Below are 17,706 nucleotides of genomic sequence, written 5' to 3'. Positions count from 1 at the left end.
TGAGCAGTATCAGAAGTTACACAAAGGACAGCAATTACTATGGTTGAAACAAACACTGATTCAAGGTTTCTGAGTAAAAGAATATACATTTATTTACACCATCAGTTAGAAAACAGTTCACTATTGTAAAGCAGCAGAAAATCACAATCTTAATACACTACACAACACCCAATCGATTCTGGACAAGTTAAGCTCAAAATGAAGTGTGGGCAAAATGGCACTCCAGTAATTAAAAAGGGGAGGAAAGACAATTCAAAATCAACAACACCATCAAGTGATAGGCAGGGCAATCTAGAAAAGGCCTACTACAACTAGGATTCAAGTCAATAGACCTGGGCCAATGTTAATGGTTCAGAGTCTTTGCAGAGGATCGCACAGTTCAGAGTAGTTTGCGGTTAAGTCTTTGCCAAGAGTTCAAAACAAAGTTGGTCGGAGGAAAAGTTATTCAAAAGAGTAGAGAAGGTCAAGCCTTTCGGAGAGGCGAAAGATTTCAAACACTTTCACCGCGGTAGGGCAGAACGAACAACAGGATTTGAACAGTAGCTTAAATGAAGAAGAATGCTGTAGCTTAGGCGGTGGTTCCTGGTAGTTCCTGCAGGCTCACAGATCCGGAAGCGACTGTCATGGTGACAAGAGGCATGAAGACTGGAGGGTCCGGCACTGCCCAGGGAAGAAGCCAGTAGCAGAGCAAAGTATTGAATAAAAGGTGCGCTCCTTAAAACCCAAACAGGTTCCGTTCCACCTGGCTATCCGGTTCACTGCAGCGATGCACAGCAAATTCGACCAGGATGAGGACCGGTGTCTGGTGTTTGGCAAGCTGGTTGGTCCCACCAGGCTCAAGGGAAGAAGAACCCTTGCAGATCTTCTCTGTTTTCGAAGTTCGGGCGATTCGGACCTGCAGCAGTGCTCGACCGGGATGTCCAGTAGTTGCAGCAGTCGTCTTCCTTCAGCTTCTCCTCGGTTCTCTCGATCCAGTGGCGACTGCCTTCCACGTCCCAGAGACCTGCTTTTTATGCAGTATTCCCCCCATTCACACAGCCTGGTGGCTGTCCTGGCAGAACAGTCACCTAGCCAACCAAACTAGAGTGCGACTTGGGTCTCCAAGGAGACCCTGTGCAGGGGGCCTCAAACCCCTCCCTCACATCCTATCCACCCAGACACTCAGGCACCTAAGGAGGGCTTTTGTGCAGAAGCCCGCCAAAGGACGGCGAGCAAAGGAACCAAACCTGGTTTGGCGCACTGAGTAACACAAGAAAGACCCAAAATAAATGGCGAATAAACCTGACCGGAACCAAATAAAAATAAAATGTAGTCCAGAAGGTTAGAGTTCGAGGATACCACCATAGCCTCTAACGTTACCGAGGCTATTTTCGTAGCTTGCGGTAGAATAAAAATGGTAGATACCACTGCCACCAGCCAAATCTTAGAGACAGGGGAACAAAATAATGTTCCATGAGAAACAGACAAAAAAGGGATAACTATTAACCCTGCCAGTACTCTATTGGAAGATAGGTTGTACTGGGTCTGTGAATTTAAAAAGACTAGTAAAGTCAATGGCAACTTTACATGGCTGGGAGACAGTAGTCAGTCGCAGAAAACGGAGTTTAAAGTGGGAAGTCTAAAGAGACAACCCTGGGTCACTGCACTAAAGGGGATGTGTGACACACAGTAAAATGATGATGCCTGTGGAGTAGGTGAGACTCCATAGTCCATGAGCAAAAACGTACAACACACAGCAAAAACACTTGTAAGAGTGGGAAAAAAAGGCTCACACTCTTACCAGGTGAAAGAAATGTATCCTAGAAATCCAGCAAAGCTGCCGAGGGACTCAATAGGTAAGGGAAATTAGCCATTCTGGAGAATTCTCCTTAACAGCTCCCCATCACCATCCCGAGATCCCACTTTACAGACATAAAAATCATGCTCCTTAAATTTCTTTGGCAAGGGAAGAAGCAACGGATAGCCTATAAGGTCCTAACCCAATCAAAGGAAGAAGGTGGAACAGGCCTCCCTGACCTATACACCTACTACCGAGCGTCCCAGCTGAGAGCCCTGGTTCCACATCTGAGAATGGATAAACAAAAACAATGGGTAGCCATTGAAAACCATCTGATGCGCCCGGTTACTATAAAAGAATGGCTCTGGGCACCAAAAAAGGCATTCCCCAGCATTGTTATTAACCATTTCGCGATGGGATCTCTCCTACAGCTGTGGTGGAACAAAGGGGAAATGAGAGGACTAACAAAATGGCCTTCTCCCTTGAGCCACATATGGGTGCCCCCCATAAGGAATGAAATCCACGATCACCAGCGCTACCAAAGATGGTATGAAGCCGACCTAGAAAGAGTGCGACAGTTTGTCAAAACCAATGGATGTATAGTCATTCAAGACCAGGAAGCAGGACTTCAAATCAGACCCTTGAAAGCGTTCATGTACCTACAACTAAAGGGAGCGTTATCGGCCTCGAAATGGAAGGATAAAATCCAGAGGAACCTCACTTCAATGGAAAAAAATCTTAAGTGAATCCATTGAAAACAAAGGTCTCTTCTCGCTACTATATAAATCCATACTGAGCGCAAAAGAAAACAATATTCTCGCCCTGAGAAACAGGTGGGAAAACGACCTGGGACCAATGATGACTGATCGGCTGTGTTCTCAAACGTGCAAATCTGCATACAAAACATCCATCTCTCCCCAGTATAAACTCCACGGAATAAAATTGCTGCACAGATGGCAGTACAACCCAAAAAGACTATCCAGGATGTTCGAACAAGCCAGTCCCCAATGTTGGAGAGGATCTGGAGCCCAGGCGGACAACTGGCATATGTGGTGGTCCTGCCCGAAAACCCAGGCATACTGGAAAGAGGTGCTGGCTTGGATTCACAAAGTGGAAGGGATTACCAGAGAATGCGACCCCAGACTGGTGCTATTCGGCCTGGAGGAACAGGAAAACCGATGGAGGCGTGCCCCCACATGACACACATCCTACTCCTAGCAGCGAGGGTCTGCATCACCATTAACTGGAAATCACAGACTCTCCCATCTGAATCAACTTGCGCCCGGAAGGCACGGGAACTGTATGAGATGGGGAACATCACAGGGCCCTCCATGACATTACCCCAAGCAGAGAAATGGAGTGGGTGTTAGGGAGAATTCTCTGTTTAGGCTGAATTTCCTAACCTAGTGAGTCCCCCAGCAGCTTTGCTGGATTTCTGGAGTTTGTTTTTTCCATCCTGCCAAAAGTGAGACTCTTTTCCTCCCACTCTTGGACATGAATGTGTGTAATTCCTCTGAAATGTCAATGTGTTCTATGGGCTATGGGGTCTTTTACTCCATAGGGTCTCATATGTTTTTCTATGTGTGTTACACCGCACCCTACGTGGCGTAACACTGGGGCGTCCTAGCGGACCTCCACCATAGACTCCATACCCGGGGACTGACTACTGTCTCCCCGGGCATGTTAAGTCACCATTGGCTATACTAGAACTAAATTTACTAACAGAACTAGCACAAACCATCTTATTGTGGACGTGCTAGTAGGGGTAATTCGATTACTCCTAGATCTGTTACTCGAGGGGGCACTGTCCGTCCCCCCTCGTCGAGTTTTGGCTGGTGGCAGTGGAAACTACTTGTTATGTTCGATCCCGAACATAACCCTATGGGATTTGTCCCATTGTTAGAGATTGATACTTTTCTTCGTTAATTTCTAACGTACCACCGGTCTACTTATCTTAAATAAGTTTATCGGATGGTATTTTCTGCCAGAACTCGGTTTTTAAAATGGCGTCTGTGTTCCTCTCTGTGACTCCTAAACCAAAGGTTGAGCCCTTTGTTCCACTTTTGGCGGGCCTCTATACAGAGACCCTCCAAAGTGGTGCCATTCTGTCTGGGTTACCACAGGGGTGTGGGGGAGGGGTTTAGGCACCCTGGACCGAGTTGCCTTGCCAACTCCTGTCGCACTCTGGTGTGATTGGCCCAAGTGGTGAGCCTCCCCGCTCACCACTTAGCATGTGTTGATTGACAGCCAGGCTGAATGAATGGAGGTTTTCTGCATAAAAGCAGGGCTTTTGGGACTGGATCTTCAGAAGTCGCCACAGGACCTAAGAATCCGACAAGGGTAACGCTGAGCCGACCTGCACGACGACCTTTTCTTCGCCTCAGGACGCAGTGGTCGAATTGCTCGTGCAGAGCACCTCGGCAACCGGATAGCCACTACCCCTGTACCGCAACCAAAAGGTGGTGCCTTGTGACGGAGCACTCCGCGGCTGGTCTCTTCCCTGGTGGTGCACCAGACTTCACTTTTCTTCGACAACGAGATCATCTCTACTCTTGGCAAAGACCCGACGTGCATCCACCACCAGGAACAACTGCCCCCGCCGGAGCTGTCTCTCCACAAACAAGGTGCCGTGTCCACCTGGCTTCCCTTTCGATCGGTTCGAGTGAGGTGTCTTAATCCTCTCCTTTCCGTTGGGTCGCCTCCAAGCTTTTCTCACGTATTGTTCTGAACTGGTTCAATATGCCGATAACAATTTGCTACAAAGACTCGAACGCATTTCCACTAGTGACTTTTTTGGGACATATCGCCTTGCCTCTCTCCGAGTGGGCCTGGCCTCTGAACTTTATGATCTATTGTGGTTCTTGCCTTCTTGCCTTTCATTTTTCCCGTGAAGTATTGAACTGTGTTGATTTCGTAACCTGCCTATTTTTCTCTCCCGTCCTAACTAATATTAAGAGTGCCATCTAGGTTGAGGCATACACCTCTGTCTGCAAATAAGTGATGCTGGTAGAACCTAGACTTGTCGAAATATTGTTAGGGGGATTGATCGTTTCTTCTTCGTAGAGTAATTGTGATTGAAGTGTTTGCCGTGATAGTGCCATAGTGTTTTCCATAGATGTTCCGTTATAAATAAATACCTTAATATCTTTACACTGAGCCTCGTTGCAAGTTTGCTTATCTCACTGTGAAGAATTGCCCTATATTGTATACTTCACATACTGCTTAACTCTTCTTGAGGGAAGTCTGACTGCTCAGCCACAGCTACCAAGTGAATCTGTGTGGTACAGACTGCTACCAAGTGGGTTTACTGCCAAACACCTGTAGTCCTAAATCTTTTGCAGTGGTCCCAGAGGGAACTGCACAGGTTTCCGCCTAACAGTGGGCACCCTTCCTCGATGCCTACAAATGAAAGGAGAAGACGCTGGAGAAATGATATCCCAATGGAATACACATAATCGCAGTTCAGAACCGAAATAAAGATTTGTTTTGTCCCAAGGGGTGGGGGGAGTGTTGGGGGGGTAGATGGGAAATTGAAGTTTAACCAAAATGTTTATAAAAATTGTTTTTTTCTTTTTAACACCTGAGCAAACACGTATATGTGTATATTACATGCGAAAATATGACAAAGAAAATGCTTAATAAAGGAAATTTTAAACATAAAAAAGGCAAATGAAGTCCCCTAGTTGGCACACATAGGAGCACCTAGGATCCCCATACTGCGGCATGTGAATATGCTCAAACCTGTTCTCTGAACTGAGGAATTGGCCTCCTTACTTTTAGTATCTGACCAATAAGAGGGAGAAACTGAGCCTCTCTGTGACCTATAAGGCCAACCTACTTATGGACCCGAAGGGGAATGCAACTCTCCCCACAACTTGTGGGGAGAGTTGCATTCCCCTTACGGGTCCATCAGCTACAACTGACATCCAAGAAGCAAGACTACAAGGTTCTTCTCGTTTTTGTTCCTTGACTCCAAGCCTTCCAAACATGGTGAAAGCATGATATAGATACCAGGGATAATTTTCTGGTAAAAACAAAGTGTACACTTTGTCAGGCAAAGTACATCAAGGCTAAAGTTGCCACGATGATACTGGGGCTAGGGTTGATTAAACACCCCATAGCCAATAGTCAATCCCTGTCATTCCATTTCCCAAAAACACTGAATTGATATTTTACCTGGCTAAGAGGGTACTGTGCTATCATTGAGAAAGATGCGCACCCTGTCGATTTGACAAGCTTCTTGGCACATTAGGGGCAGCTCAGTAGTCCATGACCACATCTGACTTGACTTTTGGTTACTAACAGATTGCCTTAACCCACTGAGAAAACTGTAATGTACTCTACGGAGCTTGTACCATTTCAAGGTAATCCCCTTTGGACTGACGAATGAAACTGACATATTCCAGGGGCTTATGAAGCATGCTCTCACTGGGCTGGAACACTTTTGCGTTTCATAATCGGACAACATTGCTGTCTTCAGCTCCAGCTGGGAAGAGCATATAAACCACATATGATAGATTTTAGGAGGCCATGTCAAAGTAAAAAGCTGACCACCAAGGCATCTGAATGGCAAGTGGGACAATGCGCTGTGAACACCGTCGATTATGGCAAGATAAAGCCTATCCAAGGCAAACGCCAAATGATTCTTTTCTTGGAGCCACCCACCAGTCAGATGTCTTATGCCCATGAAGGGAACAAATCAAGCCCTGAAAGGCTCAACCTCACCAAAGAGCATAGGTCTGTGACTAATAATGGGATTGCAGATGGACTTCCTATGAAATGTTGATGATTGTGGTGACCAGACCATTCAGAGTTAGTCTGATCGGCTCATACCTTGTAAGAGCACACTGTGAAAACAATTCCTGACACCTGTTGAGCTGACACTTTTTTACCTTAAGTCTAAAAATACTGCATGTCCCTCCTCAAACTCCCCCCCTTCCCCCCCAAGCCACTCGAAGGCCTTCAGGGGCACAGAATATCATGTACACTGTTTTCCATGTGAATCTTCTTGATTTGTTCGTCTGTGGCATCATTTTTGTGATTAGTGTGGGCCTGCTGTTGTGATTAACTTTGCATTCATCTGGTGCAAGTGACTAGAATCTTGAGATGGAATGCAGGGCTTAGAATGTTTATCTATGAGTGAGTTCCAGGTTTGAGAGTTGCAAGGATGTAAGCCCTGAGAGAGGATGCCGGTGGGTGTCCTATGTCCCCTTTTACTTACCTGACTCTAAGAACTGTATTTGGTGTACCTAAACTTAAGTAAATAAGTTAACAGTTCACTGGAGTGTCAGAGTCATTTGTGGCCAAACCTTGAACACAACACTGGCGACGAGGATGGGATCTGGCTGTGCTGGGGGGACAGCACCAAAGGGAGACACCCACTGCCCCCCCCCCCTCTGAGAAGTGATCCTCTCTCAGGTAAGAGCGCTGGATGGCTGTGAGGCACTGCAAGTGCAGTGAGGGCAATTGAGGTCCAGACAGAGGTGCTACAGAGGCAGAGGGGGCAAGAAAGGCCCAGACAGAGGCGCTACGAAGGCACTGGAATAACAGAGCAGCTATGGATGTAAAGGTGCTGCATGGGGCAGTGGAGAGGTTCTGCCAGGGCAGTGAGGCGCTACAATGGGCAATGAGATGTTGCAGAGGCAATGAGGCGCTGCATGAAGAGGTGCTGCGAGGGCAGTTAGGCGCTGCAACAGGCAGTGAAGAGGTGCTGCAGAGACAGTGAAGCGCTGCTAGGGGCAGTGAGATGCTACAGAGGCAGTGAGGCGCTGCATGAAGAAGTGCTGCAAGGGCAGTGAGGTGCTGCGACAGGCAGTGAAGACGCGCTGCAGGGGCAGTGAGGTGCTGCGTTAGGCAGTGAAGAGGTGCTGCATGAGGCAGTGAAGAGATTCTGCAAGGGCAGTGAGGCACTGCAAGATGCAGTTAAGAGGTGCTGCAAGAGGAAGTCAAGAGGCGCTGCAAGAGGCAGTGAGTGGTCGCTGCAGAGGCTGTGAAGTGCTGCATGGTGCAGTGAAGAGGTGAGGCGCTGCGAGGGCAGTGAAGTGCTGCACGGGACAGTGAAGAGGCACTGCATAGGGAGTGAAGAGGCACTTCAGTGACAAGGGTGTGCTGCAAAGGGCAGTGGGGACAAGAAGTTCTAGTGTTGAAAGGTACAACGGTCTGCTGTAAAGTGCAGTGGGCTCTGTGAGACTTATGGTTATTAGAAGGAGCTGTGAAGTTCATTGGAGCAGCAAGGTTCATTCATTCATTGGCATGGTGAAGTTCAAGGTGGCAGTCTCTCATAAAGCATTTAAGAGAATTGAGACTGTACAAACATTCAGAAGAGTTGGAAGTTGTTAATGGATCTAGGAAGGGCCTGGGGCCCATGGACTGTGCAAACATCTGTTGCGCCAAGGCTACAAGCTATTGGTCATAGTGAAGGCAGCTGAGATCACTGACAAAGTTATCCGATGTCAGCGCTTACCTTTGACTGGAACCGAAGGTTGCTGCGGTTGGCTTGAGTGGAGTCCTGGAGTTCGGCATGAGTTCTGCAGCGGGAGGCCTGACTCAGTTATGAAGTTTGATGGGGATGGGAGCTCTGTGTTCCTCCGTTACTCTCTATGCAATGGTGGAGTAGGAGAGAATGCAGCGGTGCTGGCGATTAGAGTTGAGATACTAGAGCTGATATATATTAGTTTATTAGAGTGATGTTGTAGGTACATGTCTCTCTCTTTAATTGAGTTATGTAGTTTAACATATTTCTCTCCACAGGCGGACTACTGTCCATTACATGTGTTGCATGTGTAAAAAGGTGCAATGGTTGAGGTGAACCGTTGAGCGGACTACTGTCCATTACATGTGTTGCATGTGTAAAAAGGTGCAATGGTTGAGGTGAACCGTTGAGCGGACTACTGTCCATTACATGTGTTGCATGTGTAAAAAGGTGCAATGGTTGAGGTGAACCGTTGAGCGGACTACTGTCCATTACATGTGTTACATGTGTGAAAAGGTGCAATGGTTGTGGTGAACCATTGAGCGGACTACTGTCCATTACACTGTCTGTATAAAAAGGGAAATGTTGTTCCTAGACTTTGGTGCCATTGTTTTGGCATATGTTGGTAGACATGTATGCAGTGATGTGTGAGTGAAATAAGATATTAAGGTTTGAGTGTTTATTAAATCTTCATTAGAGTTATTAAGTTGATAACAGTGTTCATCATTAGCTGTTCTATGTAGGCATATTAATATGTTCTCTCCACAGGTGGACTTTTAATTTTAATCCACAGATGGACATTGATGTTAATGTTAATAGATTTTGAAGTGGTGACAGGGTCTAAACCTTTTGGAGTTGGTTGTGGTTATATATGAAATGCTTTGAATAATCTTTTGTTTTTCAGGTGGGACTTTATTGGACAAATCTTTTGATGAAATATTGATCTTGCCACCGATACTTCACTGTTCTTGTTGTTGTCCCTATAGGGGAAAGATGTGTTGTGATTAACTTTGCATTCATCTGGTGCAAGTGACTAGAATCTTGAGATGGAATGCAGGGCTTAGAATGTTTACCTATGAGTGAGTTCCAGGTTTGAGAGTTGCAAGGATGTAAGCCCTGAGAGAGGATGCCGGTGGGTGTCCTATGTCCCCTTTTACTTACCTGACTCTAAGAACTGTATTTGGTGTACCTAAACTTAAGTAAATAAGTTAACAGTTCACTGGAGTGTCAGAGTCATTTGTGGCCAAACCTTGAACACAACACCTGCTCTGCCCCTTGATTGTCCCTACTAGGACTGACATGTAAGATCCAGTACAGGGTCCAAAGCCAACCACTGTTCATATGAAAGGGGATGTGGTCATGTATGGCTGTGGCTACTGCCTGTATCAGAGTATGGACTACAGTTGGCAAGTGCAGCAATGACCTGTATGTATGGGGTCTCGATTTTATCCTGAACCCACCTCTGGGAGGAACCCATGAAAGGGTCTGTAAAATGAAGGTGTCCCACACCTATTGTGTGGCTGCCGGAATGTTTTAATGGATGCATCCCAACGATAGAAGCCTGTATGCCATCCCCAGACCCACTAGTAACTAATTTGTCAAATAAAAGGACCTGCTCTATTACCCTGTAGTACCCAGGTGTTCAGGTAAGTATAAACACGAATTCCTTCCTTAGAGTAGTTCCTAACAGAAAGGTACTTGGTGAATACTAGTAAATACCCTTGGAGCCGATCCGAGGACATGCTGAGGCTGTTTAAACATGAAATATGGGGTGGGTGTGAACATTTGATTTTCAAAGGGCAGACATATCCCTATGCAGAATATGAACAAGCAATAGCAAAGCGAGGAAACAGTCCAGCCCCTAGAACCCCAACCCCAGGTCAAAACGGTGCATTTTACAGGGCATTCTTTCCAAATGAACTAGAAAAAACATACAATGTACAGGCAGATCTAGATCTGAACATATACAACATTTTAGGAGCAGTCAATGAACCGCCTGTGTTTCGTTTGAAGCTTTCTGCTTTACGACTCATCGCACTGCCTTCAAAAGGATTCAACATGACATGTGGATCTCTGATACTGCACAGAACTCATTACATTTCTAACAGTGCACTTCACATTCTCGACTTAAAAGCTAAAACTGACACTGCACAATCTAACAGTATGACAAGTTCCCTTTATGATCGGTGGGTAAGTCACTTGGTTTGAATAGTATAATCTTCGGTACGTTTCCTATATTGGAATGCAGAAGTAGGCATCGTAAGACGTATACTGCTTTGGGGAGTCCCTTGCAGGTGAAGCAGAGTACAACCTCTGGAGGTTCATAGGAGTGGTCAAATCTTTGAATAATATGCACCATGCGTGTGAAATCCCCACATGAAGATCAATGGTGGGGAGTCAGTGTCAGGAAAAACATGAATTTATGGTGGGAGCTATTCAAATAGTAATAAAAAGACGAACATTGCAGTTCTCTTGCAAGTCAGCAAGTGGGTGCGATTCAAGTGGGGGATCGGATTGTGCGGTTTAGTCTTGTATACCTTGGTGTGTTTTCAGAGACATTGAATAGTGTTGAACTACGAATGAGTGCTGTTTGTGTCTTTTTTTATTTTTACAAAATTGCTTTTTTCTTCTGCTTTTACTTTTGGTGGGAATGGGACGGGAATACTATGTGGGAGACAGATGGTAGTCGTATTAGACAACGCGTTTTATTCTGCCTCTGCTAAAGGATGGGAAGGGAGGTATGTAGAATGTTTTACGGCAAGTCTCATCTACGGGAGCTGTGTCTGCAGGCTTCTTCTACTGCGCACATCACACTAGGACGTGAAAAGCAGAAGACAGGCCTAACAGAAAGAGTGCTGTCGGGAAAGAGTGTGACAGATGGGAAACGTATTGTCTGAACCTCACTCTGCTCCAACTGCCCTATCTGCCAAGTGCCATATGGTCTTGGGGACGAGCAGACAACGTACAGGGGTGCCGCACCTTTCTCTCGCTAGTGAAAATAATTCACAGAAGCGTTGTAAAATGGCAAAGCCCCAATGGAAAACGATCTGTGAATACTCTGTATATCTGTGTCTAGAACGATTAGAGTATGGGCACACAATAGCAGTGATACTTCATGGAGTGTAAACCTCAGGGTATTAATGGTGAAAATGATACAAGCACCTATGGCTTAGGACCTAAGCACACAGGATGCAAAGCGACGTGAGTACCTGACAAATGGAGGCGAGTAAAACCTGAGTGCACGCGCCTTTCCCAGTGTTCGACTATTTCGTTTTGCATCGATACTGACACCTGCCTTGCACCTTCATAGCGCTGTTAACCGTTTGAAAAAAATATATTTTCAAAACATTTTATTTTTATTGACCTTTTTTGCTTCGCGGATTCATGGAAAACTTGTTTTAAAGGGCTTTCACAGGTCGCATATTGTTTTATTACTTTGCTAGTGAGTAGAATACCTTAGACGTGGCACTTGCGCAAACCAATAGAGCAAATAGTTGTTTACTGTATAATAACGTAATTGTACTTACTCCGGTGCATAGTTGCATTCTGAGAAAGTCCTAGGGTAGACACTCAGCATTGGACAAGAATGAAGAGCACGACCAACTTTGTAAGTTTCTGTCCAATCAATCTGCATTTGAAATTGAGAGAATAGTTAAGTATTTGATGGGATATGAAAGCTTGGTACATACATAATTCGTACATTCCCTCCTGTTAAATGTGTATCGGAGTTCTATTATTTCATGTCAATTAGACGAGCACCCTGTTCTATTTTTTTTTTTGTTTCGGCGAATTGCGGTTACAGCGTTATCTGTTGACATACATCGTACTTCAAAAAGCAGATTGAGAGAAAAAATACGTTAACTTCAGAGAAGCGACATTTCTAATATGGTCAGACTATGGAGGCGAAATGTATAAAAAGTTAACAAATGTGTGTCTGAGAAATGGGTTAGAAAGATACGCCAATCACTCATCCTCTGGGGTGGACTGTCCTATAGGGAACTCTGGAGATTTCCCGGTAGGCCTCTGCACCCTGAGCCTCTTCCTCTTTTGTGTGGCATTTCCAAATGTTCCCATAGGAAAAGGGTTGGGCTTTCGGGAAAGGTGTAATATGGGGCCACTTTGAAAATGATTTCCAGAGCCTCTTTTGGTTCCCAGACCACCCCTGCTCATCATGTTTCGAAGTTACGAATACAAACGCGCCAGTGGCTGTTAATATTAAAAGCGTGAAGACAAATGAATTCCCACTTTAAAAAAAATCCCAATTAATACTATGAATGCAAACATAACGGCTATGTTTCCTCATATTTTAATCCAACGTTCCTGATATACTGCTTTTCCTGTTATGTACCATATTCTATAACAAAGTGTTCCCTTTGAATCCGCATTGTACCACATCGTATTCGTTTACAATTTTAATGTACCACCTTTTCGTCATTTATTATATCGCATGACATAACTGTCCCTCTTACGTTGTAACGGTTTTGTGGGATATTTGAGTGACCTGGCTCTTCACATCACCTGTCCATACCTCTCAATTAACACCCTTTCGACGGGTGTTAGTCACCTCTCCAAATATTTGTACTTTCTCTTGGATCCCAAAAACACGACAGATCCCTCATCCAAATGCAAACATATGAGCAAATTCGATTATTATCCCTCATCCAAATGCAAACATAAGAGAATATTCGATTATTTTGCCTCAAAACCTCCACCACCAGGATCTTAAACGTTACACTGACCTGTGGTCTAATGGCATTGCGCAGTATATTCTGCACCTCAGCATAATTCCTTATGAATTTCGCGTCAATAATTTCTGGAATGAAGAAGTCAGTCGACAGGCAAAGATGGGCGAGTGCCAGCCCCAACAACGGCCAAAAAATAAACCGAATTGTCGACATGCTGCGCCTTGAAGAGAGCTGAGGTGTCAAGCGAACGACCGCGTCTGCAAATGGCGTCGTCGTTCAAATGGCGATCTCCACTTTTGGACCGTTGTAGCGCACGCGCAACGTTTGTCCGGTACTATTTGAATTCCCCCTACAGGAAGCACGAGGTCAGTGGTATACGTAAAAGAGCGGCAGTGCGCGAGGGACGTATTATGGAAGTTACGTGGGTCGTTCTCACGTAGTTGCTAATGAAAACGCGTAAGTGTAATAAAGCGCAGAGACAACTTGGCACCACTAAATTACTAACACTACTGAACGTTGCATATCAATTCTCAAAATTCTGACTGTCTGAAATGTACAATAGTTCAAGAAGTCCAACGTGAAAATAGAAACAAAGGTGCCTGTCTAATAATAATAAATCGGGAGTCTACGTCCTACGTAGTGTTGCCATAGCTGACTGGATAAATGCCGACAGCCACCGTCACCTGTCGAGGGACTGCAACGTTGATAGTCCTTAAAGGGGTAACAGTGGCATCAGTGACTGTATTTTTCCTTGAAGCAGAGGAACTACCTTTTTTTCTTTCTAACAGTTTCGTATTTTGGACGAAAAATGTCCCCCCTTCACCGGCAAACTTCAGCCGACCACATTTCATGTAAAGCACTGAACCATAAAGAATGAGGTAACTGGTGTCTCACCAATTTAAAAGTGTGCACCACAAAGGCTGGGGTCCCCGAAGTTAGTAGCACGTGTGATCTAAAGACTTAAATGGTCATTGCACAACTATGCCATGTAGACATTTTTATACAATGTTAGTGACAATAAAACATGTTCTTAAGAAGTACTAGAACGTCAATTCACAAAGACTAGCAGGCCACATACAGCACATAGGTGGACATTAATAAACAGGGTCTATAGAAGGGGTATGCAACCTTAAGTTCCCTAGATGTTTTGGACTACTATTCCCATGATATCTGGCTACTGCATACATGGCAACCCCCCGATTTTTAGGTGGAAAATATTGCTGTTTTTCAGTCTCCCGCCTAAAATTACTGTAGCCCCAATGCATTCCTATGGGGAAATATGCGTCTCCCGATTTCCCTGTGGCAATCTCCCTCCCAGGTGCATCTGAATGTTGGCATGTGTGCTATTGACTACACTGGTGAGTAATGATGGGAGTTGCAGTCCAAACCATCTGGAGAGGCAACGTTTGCAGGCCCCTGGTCTAGACTGTAGAGGGTTATATCAATGCCAATGTATTCTTGGTTAGGATCACAGCATATGTAGAAATTGAATTTGCATGTGCTCAATCGTATTATCTCCAGTGAAAATACTATGCTAGTGTATTACACTTTTGATATTACAATGACATAAATATGATTGCAAACAACATAATGCCATTCTGTCACAAACTGATACATAAAGCCCACTCCGAATTAAACCGTTATTTCTCTTCCAGGAAAGAAAGGTTGGAGGAATGCCTACGGGGAAGTGATTAACTCAAGAAAGTGGTTCTACAGCAGCATGTGTCAAGGTGGGATGCAACACACCAAGTGAACCCCTATTCTAAAGGATCTAATGCCCTGAGTTCCAAAGACAAATTCCCTAGTGTAAATCAAAAGCTCCTTGGGAGCCAACACCCAGGAAAATGTCCGAGTCACTGTCTCAAGGTGGTTTTGTCCCTGTTGTCTTGAGCCACACCTCCACTGAGGTCCTGGTCTTTCTATTGATCTTTGTCTTTACCTTGCTTCACTTCTGGGAGGATGAGATGGCTCTGAGTCTACTACCTGGGCAAACCTTGTAACATACCTTTCTTGCCCCACGGGTTTCTTAACTTCACAGTTAAGTATTCCACCCTACCAGACTAACTACAAGTGCAGTTTTTTGCCTCCCTTACATGGGAGCAAAAGGCTGTGCAAGATGCTCTAGCTTGGGTTTATGAACATGCAGCTGCAAACACCATATACGCAACATTTTGGAGCACCTGGGAAGGAGTTTCTGTCAAAGAAAGCGGGATAAACAAACTTTCCAATTAGATTGTATTGGTGTTAGAATTATTTCAGGAGAAAAAAGTAAAAAATAGCAACATTTTTTAAACACAAATTCTAAGTCCCATGCCTAAATCAGAAGGGTTGGCAAGTATGACACACAGTCTGGGTTAGAGCCCTCATCTGGTGTATCAAGGTATGCTTTTCTTAAGGTAGGGAAGCTGCCAGCCTTTGGGTCCAGGTTCTCAGTAGGTTTCTCAGTCTTGCCTGGCCCTCTAACCTGCCCCTTCTTATGCATGTGAGCTATCTGGATGAGTGTCTTGCTCGCCAAAAACTGCACAGACAAGCATATGACTTTTTTATCCCAGTACACTGAATGACAAACCTTGAACGCAGGCAAGCAATTATTCACACATAGACCCGCAGTTAGATGATAAGGTAGCTCTTATACAGCTATTTATTCATAAAAGCACACATAAATGGATACCCTACAATAGAAATAGTTCACAGAAAAGACAGTAATTTAAAGAGAATACATAACAGTTGGTACAACTTCAGTGTACCCATTATCACACAAAAAGGTATGGGCATCACTAATATCTTGCATACCAGCCACAAGCCCCACATTAAGTACAACCTAAAAAAACCAACAAAAGGTGCTGGTGCGCAGGATTCTAATCCAGACGGGAAGAAAAATTGACACGTGTTCTCTCTAACACTTCCTGAGTATGACGGTAAATCACTGCAGCAAATTGCTAAGGGGTAACCATCAATCACATTTGGAATATTCAACCAAATCCACGACAAATCAAAATAATAGAAAAAATAATCAATTTATTAATGAACATCACTTAAAATTTTAAAAAAACATAGGCAATGGGTAATAATATACACAATGTATGCTCTGTGGAATTGACAGATAAAGAAAATATGGTAACAGGCAAAATAGAATGCAACAGGGCAAACGAAAACAAAACAAATATGTTTTCTGGCTTGGCACCATTCTAAGTCAGGCCAATTAATTAGCAACAATGACTGCAGTTGTTAACCAAAGCTGTATTAAAAACTCAATAGTTCATTCACAACCACTTCACTCCATTCCCATTCGACCCAACTTGTTTCATTCCTCATGCAACACACTCACAATAAAATCTGGGGATATTCTTCAGGGCTGCTACTTTGCCTGTAATCACACTCCACAATATTTATCATAAACAAAAGGCCTATACTGGTCTTCGGTAGTGAACCTATAAATGGGTCAACAATTAGATCATCCACACTCTTGTCTGTTAGTTCCCACTTTTGGTTGATTTAATTACTCAGTCGGTTTAAGAGACAGCGTGTTCCCACATGGAAGAGAGACAGAACAGAGATGAATTAATAATCTTAAATCCTAAAAAGACCTTCAAATCGGTCACTCAGATGTGGATCCTTAATGACCACATCATGAAAAAACATGTTAAGTGCTAGATACCAACTAGAAAATAGTCCCACGGCTGTATCATAATGTAAAAACAGATGAATCAAATTCTTCACAAAACACCCTTTCCGGTTGTAGTTAAAACTACTTCAACAGTGAACCTACTGATCCTCAATTTCAGCTGCTCGCATTGAGGGTAAAGCATGGCTTTCTACTGTAATGTGCAAAATTAGAAGGGGAAGCTGTAATGGATGCTTCTGCATGTTCACACTTGCCAGTAGTAATGGGGATGCGCATAGCACAATCTATCCAGGAATTACCTCATCTTTACACCATAAGAAGCTGTGTAGAGCATTAAAAAAATTCCTACACACTCACCAATCCACACCTCTTGGCACTGCGCCGGGATGGATGGAAAGACCTCAACGCGTGTGTGTACTGGCATCAAGAGCCTCGGTTGATCCGTAACGAAATCTTATCTCTGTCCTGTCAGCAGACATGCTGATACTAGAATAGGCATCAGGAGAGAAAGACAAACATGGACTAGTTATTGTCTACACGTTATCGGTACAAAATCAGCGCTCTGAATCTACTACCTGGGCAAACCTTGTAACATACCCTTCTTGCCCTATGGGTTTCTTAACTTGACAGTTAAGTATTCCACCCTACCAGACTAACTACAAGTGCAGTTTTTTGCCTCCCCTAGATGGGAGCAAAAGGCTGTGCAAGATGCTTTAGCTTGGGCTTATGAACATGCAGCTGCGAACACCATACAAGCAAAATTTTGGAGCACCTGGGAAGGAGATTCTGTCAAAGAAAGCGGGATAAACAGACTTTCCAATTAGATTGCATTGGTGTTAGAATTATTTCAGGGGGTGAAAGTAAAAAATAGCAACATGTTTGAAAGACAAATTGTAAGTCCCACACCTAAATCAGAAGGGTTGGCAAGTATGACACACCGTCTGGGTTAGAGCCCTCATCTGGTATATTAAGGTATGCTTTTCTTAAGGCCGGGTAGCTACCAGCCTTTGAGTCCAGGTTCTCAGTAGGCTCCTCAGTCTTGCCTGGCCCTCTAACGTGACCCTTCTTATGCATGTGAGCTATCTGGACGAGTGTCTTGCTTGCCAAAAAGTGCACAGACAAGCATATGTATTTTTTATCACAAGTA

The 17,706-nt window shown here is 44.4% G+C and overlaps 1 protein-coding gene across 1 annotated transcript in view; it reads right to left on the bottom strand.

Annotated features, from left to right (window-relative positions):
• GLIPR1 (GLI pathogenesis related 1) overlaps positions 1-13,239 on the bottom strand; it is a 243,028-nt gene extending 229,789 nt beyond the window's left edge. The window contains exons 1-2 of the mRNA XM_069627756.1: positions 12,989-13,239; positions 11,777-11,877 (exon numbers count right to left, since the gene is read on the bottom strand). Of these exons, the coding sequence (XP_069483857.1) occupies positions 11,777-11,877; positions 12,989-13,147 (260 nt within the window). The 5' untranslated portion in view covers positions 13,148-13,239. The remainder of the gene's footprint in view (positions 1-11,776; positions 11,878-12,988) is intronic.
• Between the last annotated feature and the right edge of the window lie 4,467 nt (positions 13,240-17,706).

This window comes from Ambystoma mexicanum, chromosome 12 (assembly GCF_040938575.1).
Source record: "Ambystoma mexicanum isolate Mex_15411 chromosome 12, UKY_AmexF1_1, whole genome shotgun sequence".
NCBI classification, from domain to species: Eukaryota; Metazoa; Chordata; class Amphibia; order Caudata; family Ambystomatidae; genus Ambystoma; species Ambystoma mexicanum.
Note: the sequence above shows the minus strand (reverse complement) of the source record. Positions and strands in the feature narration are given on the sequence as shown.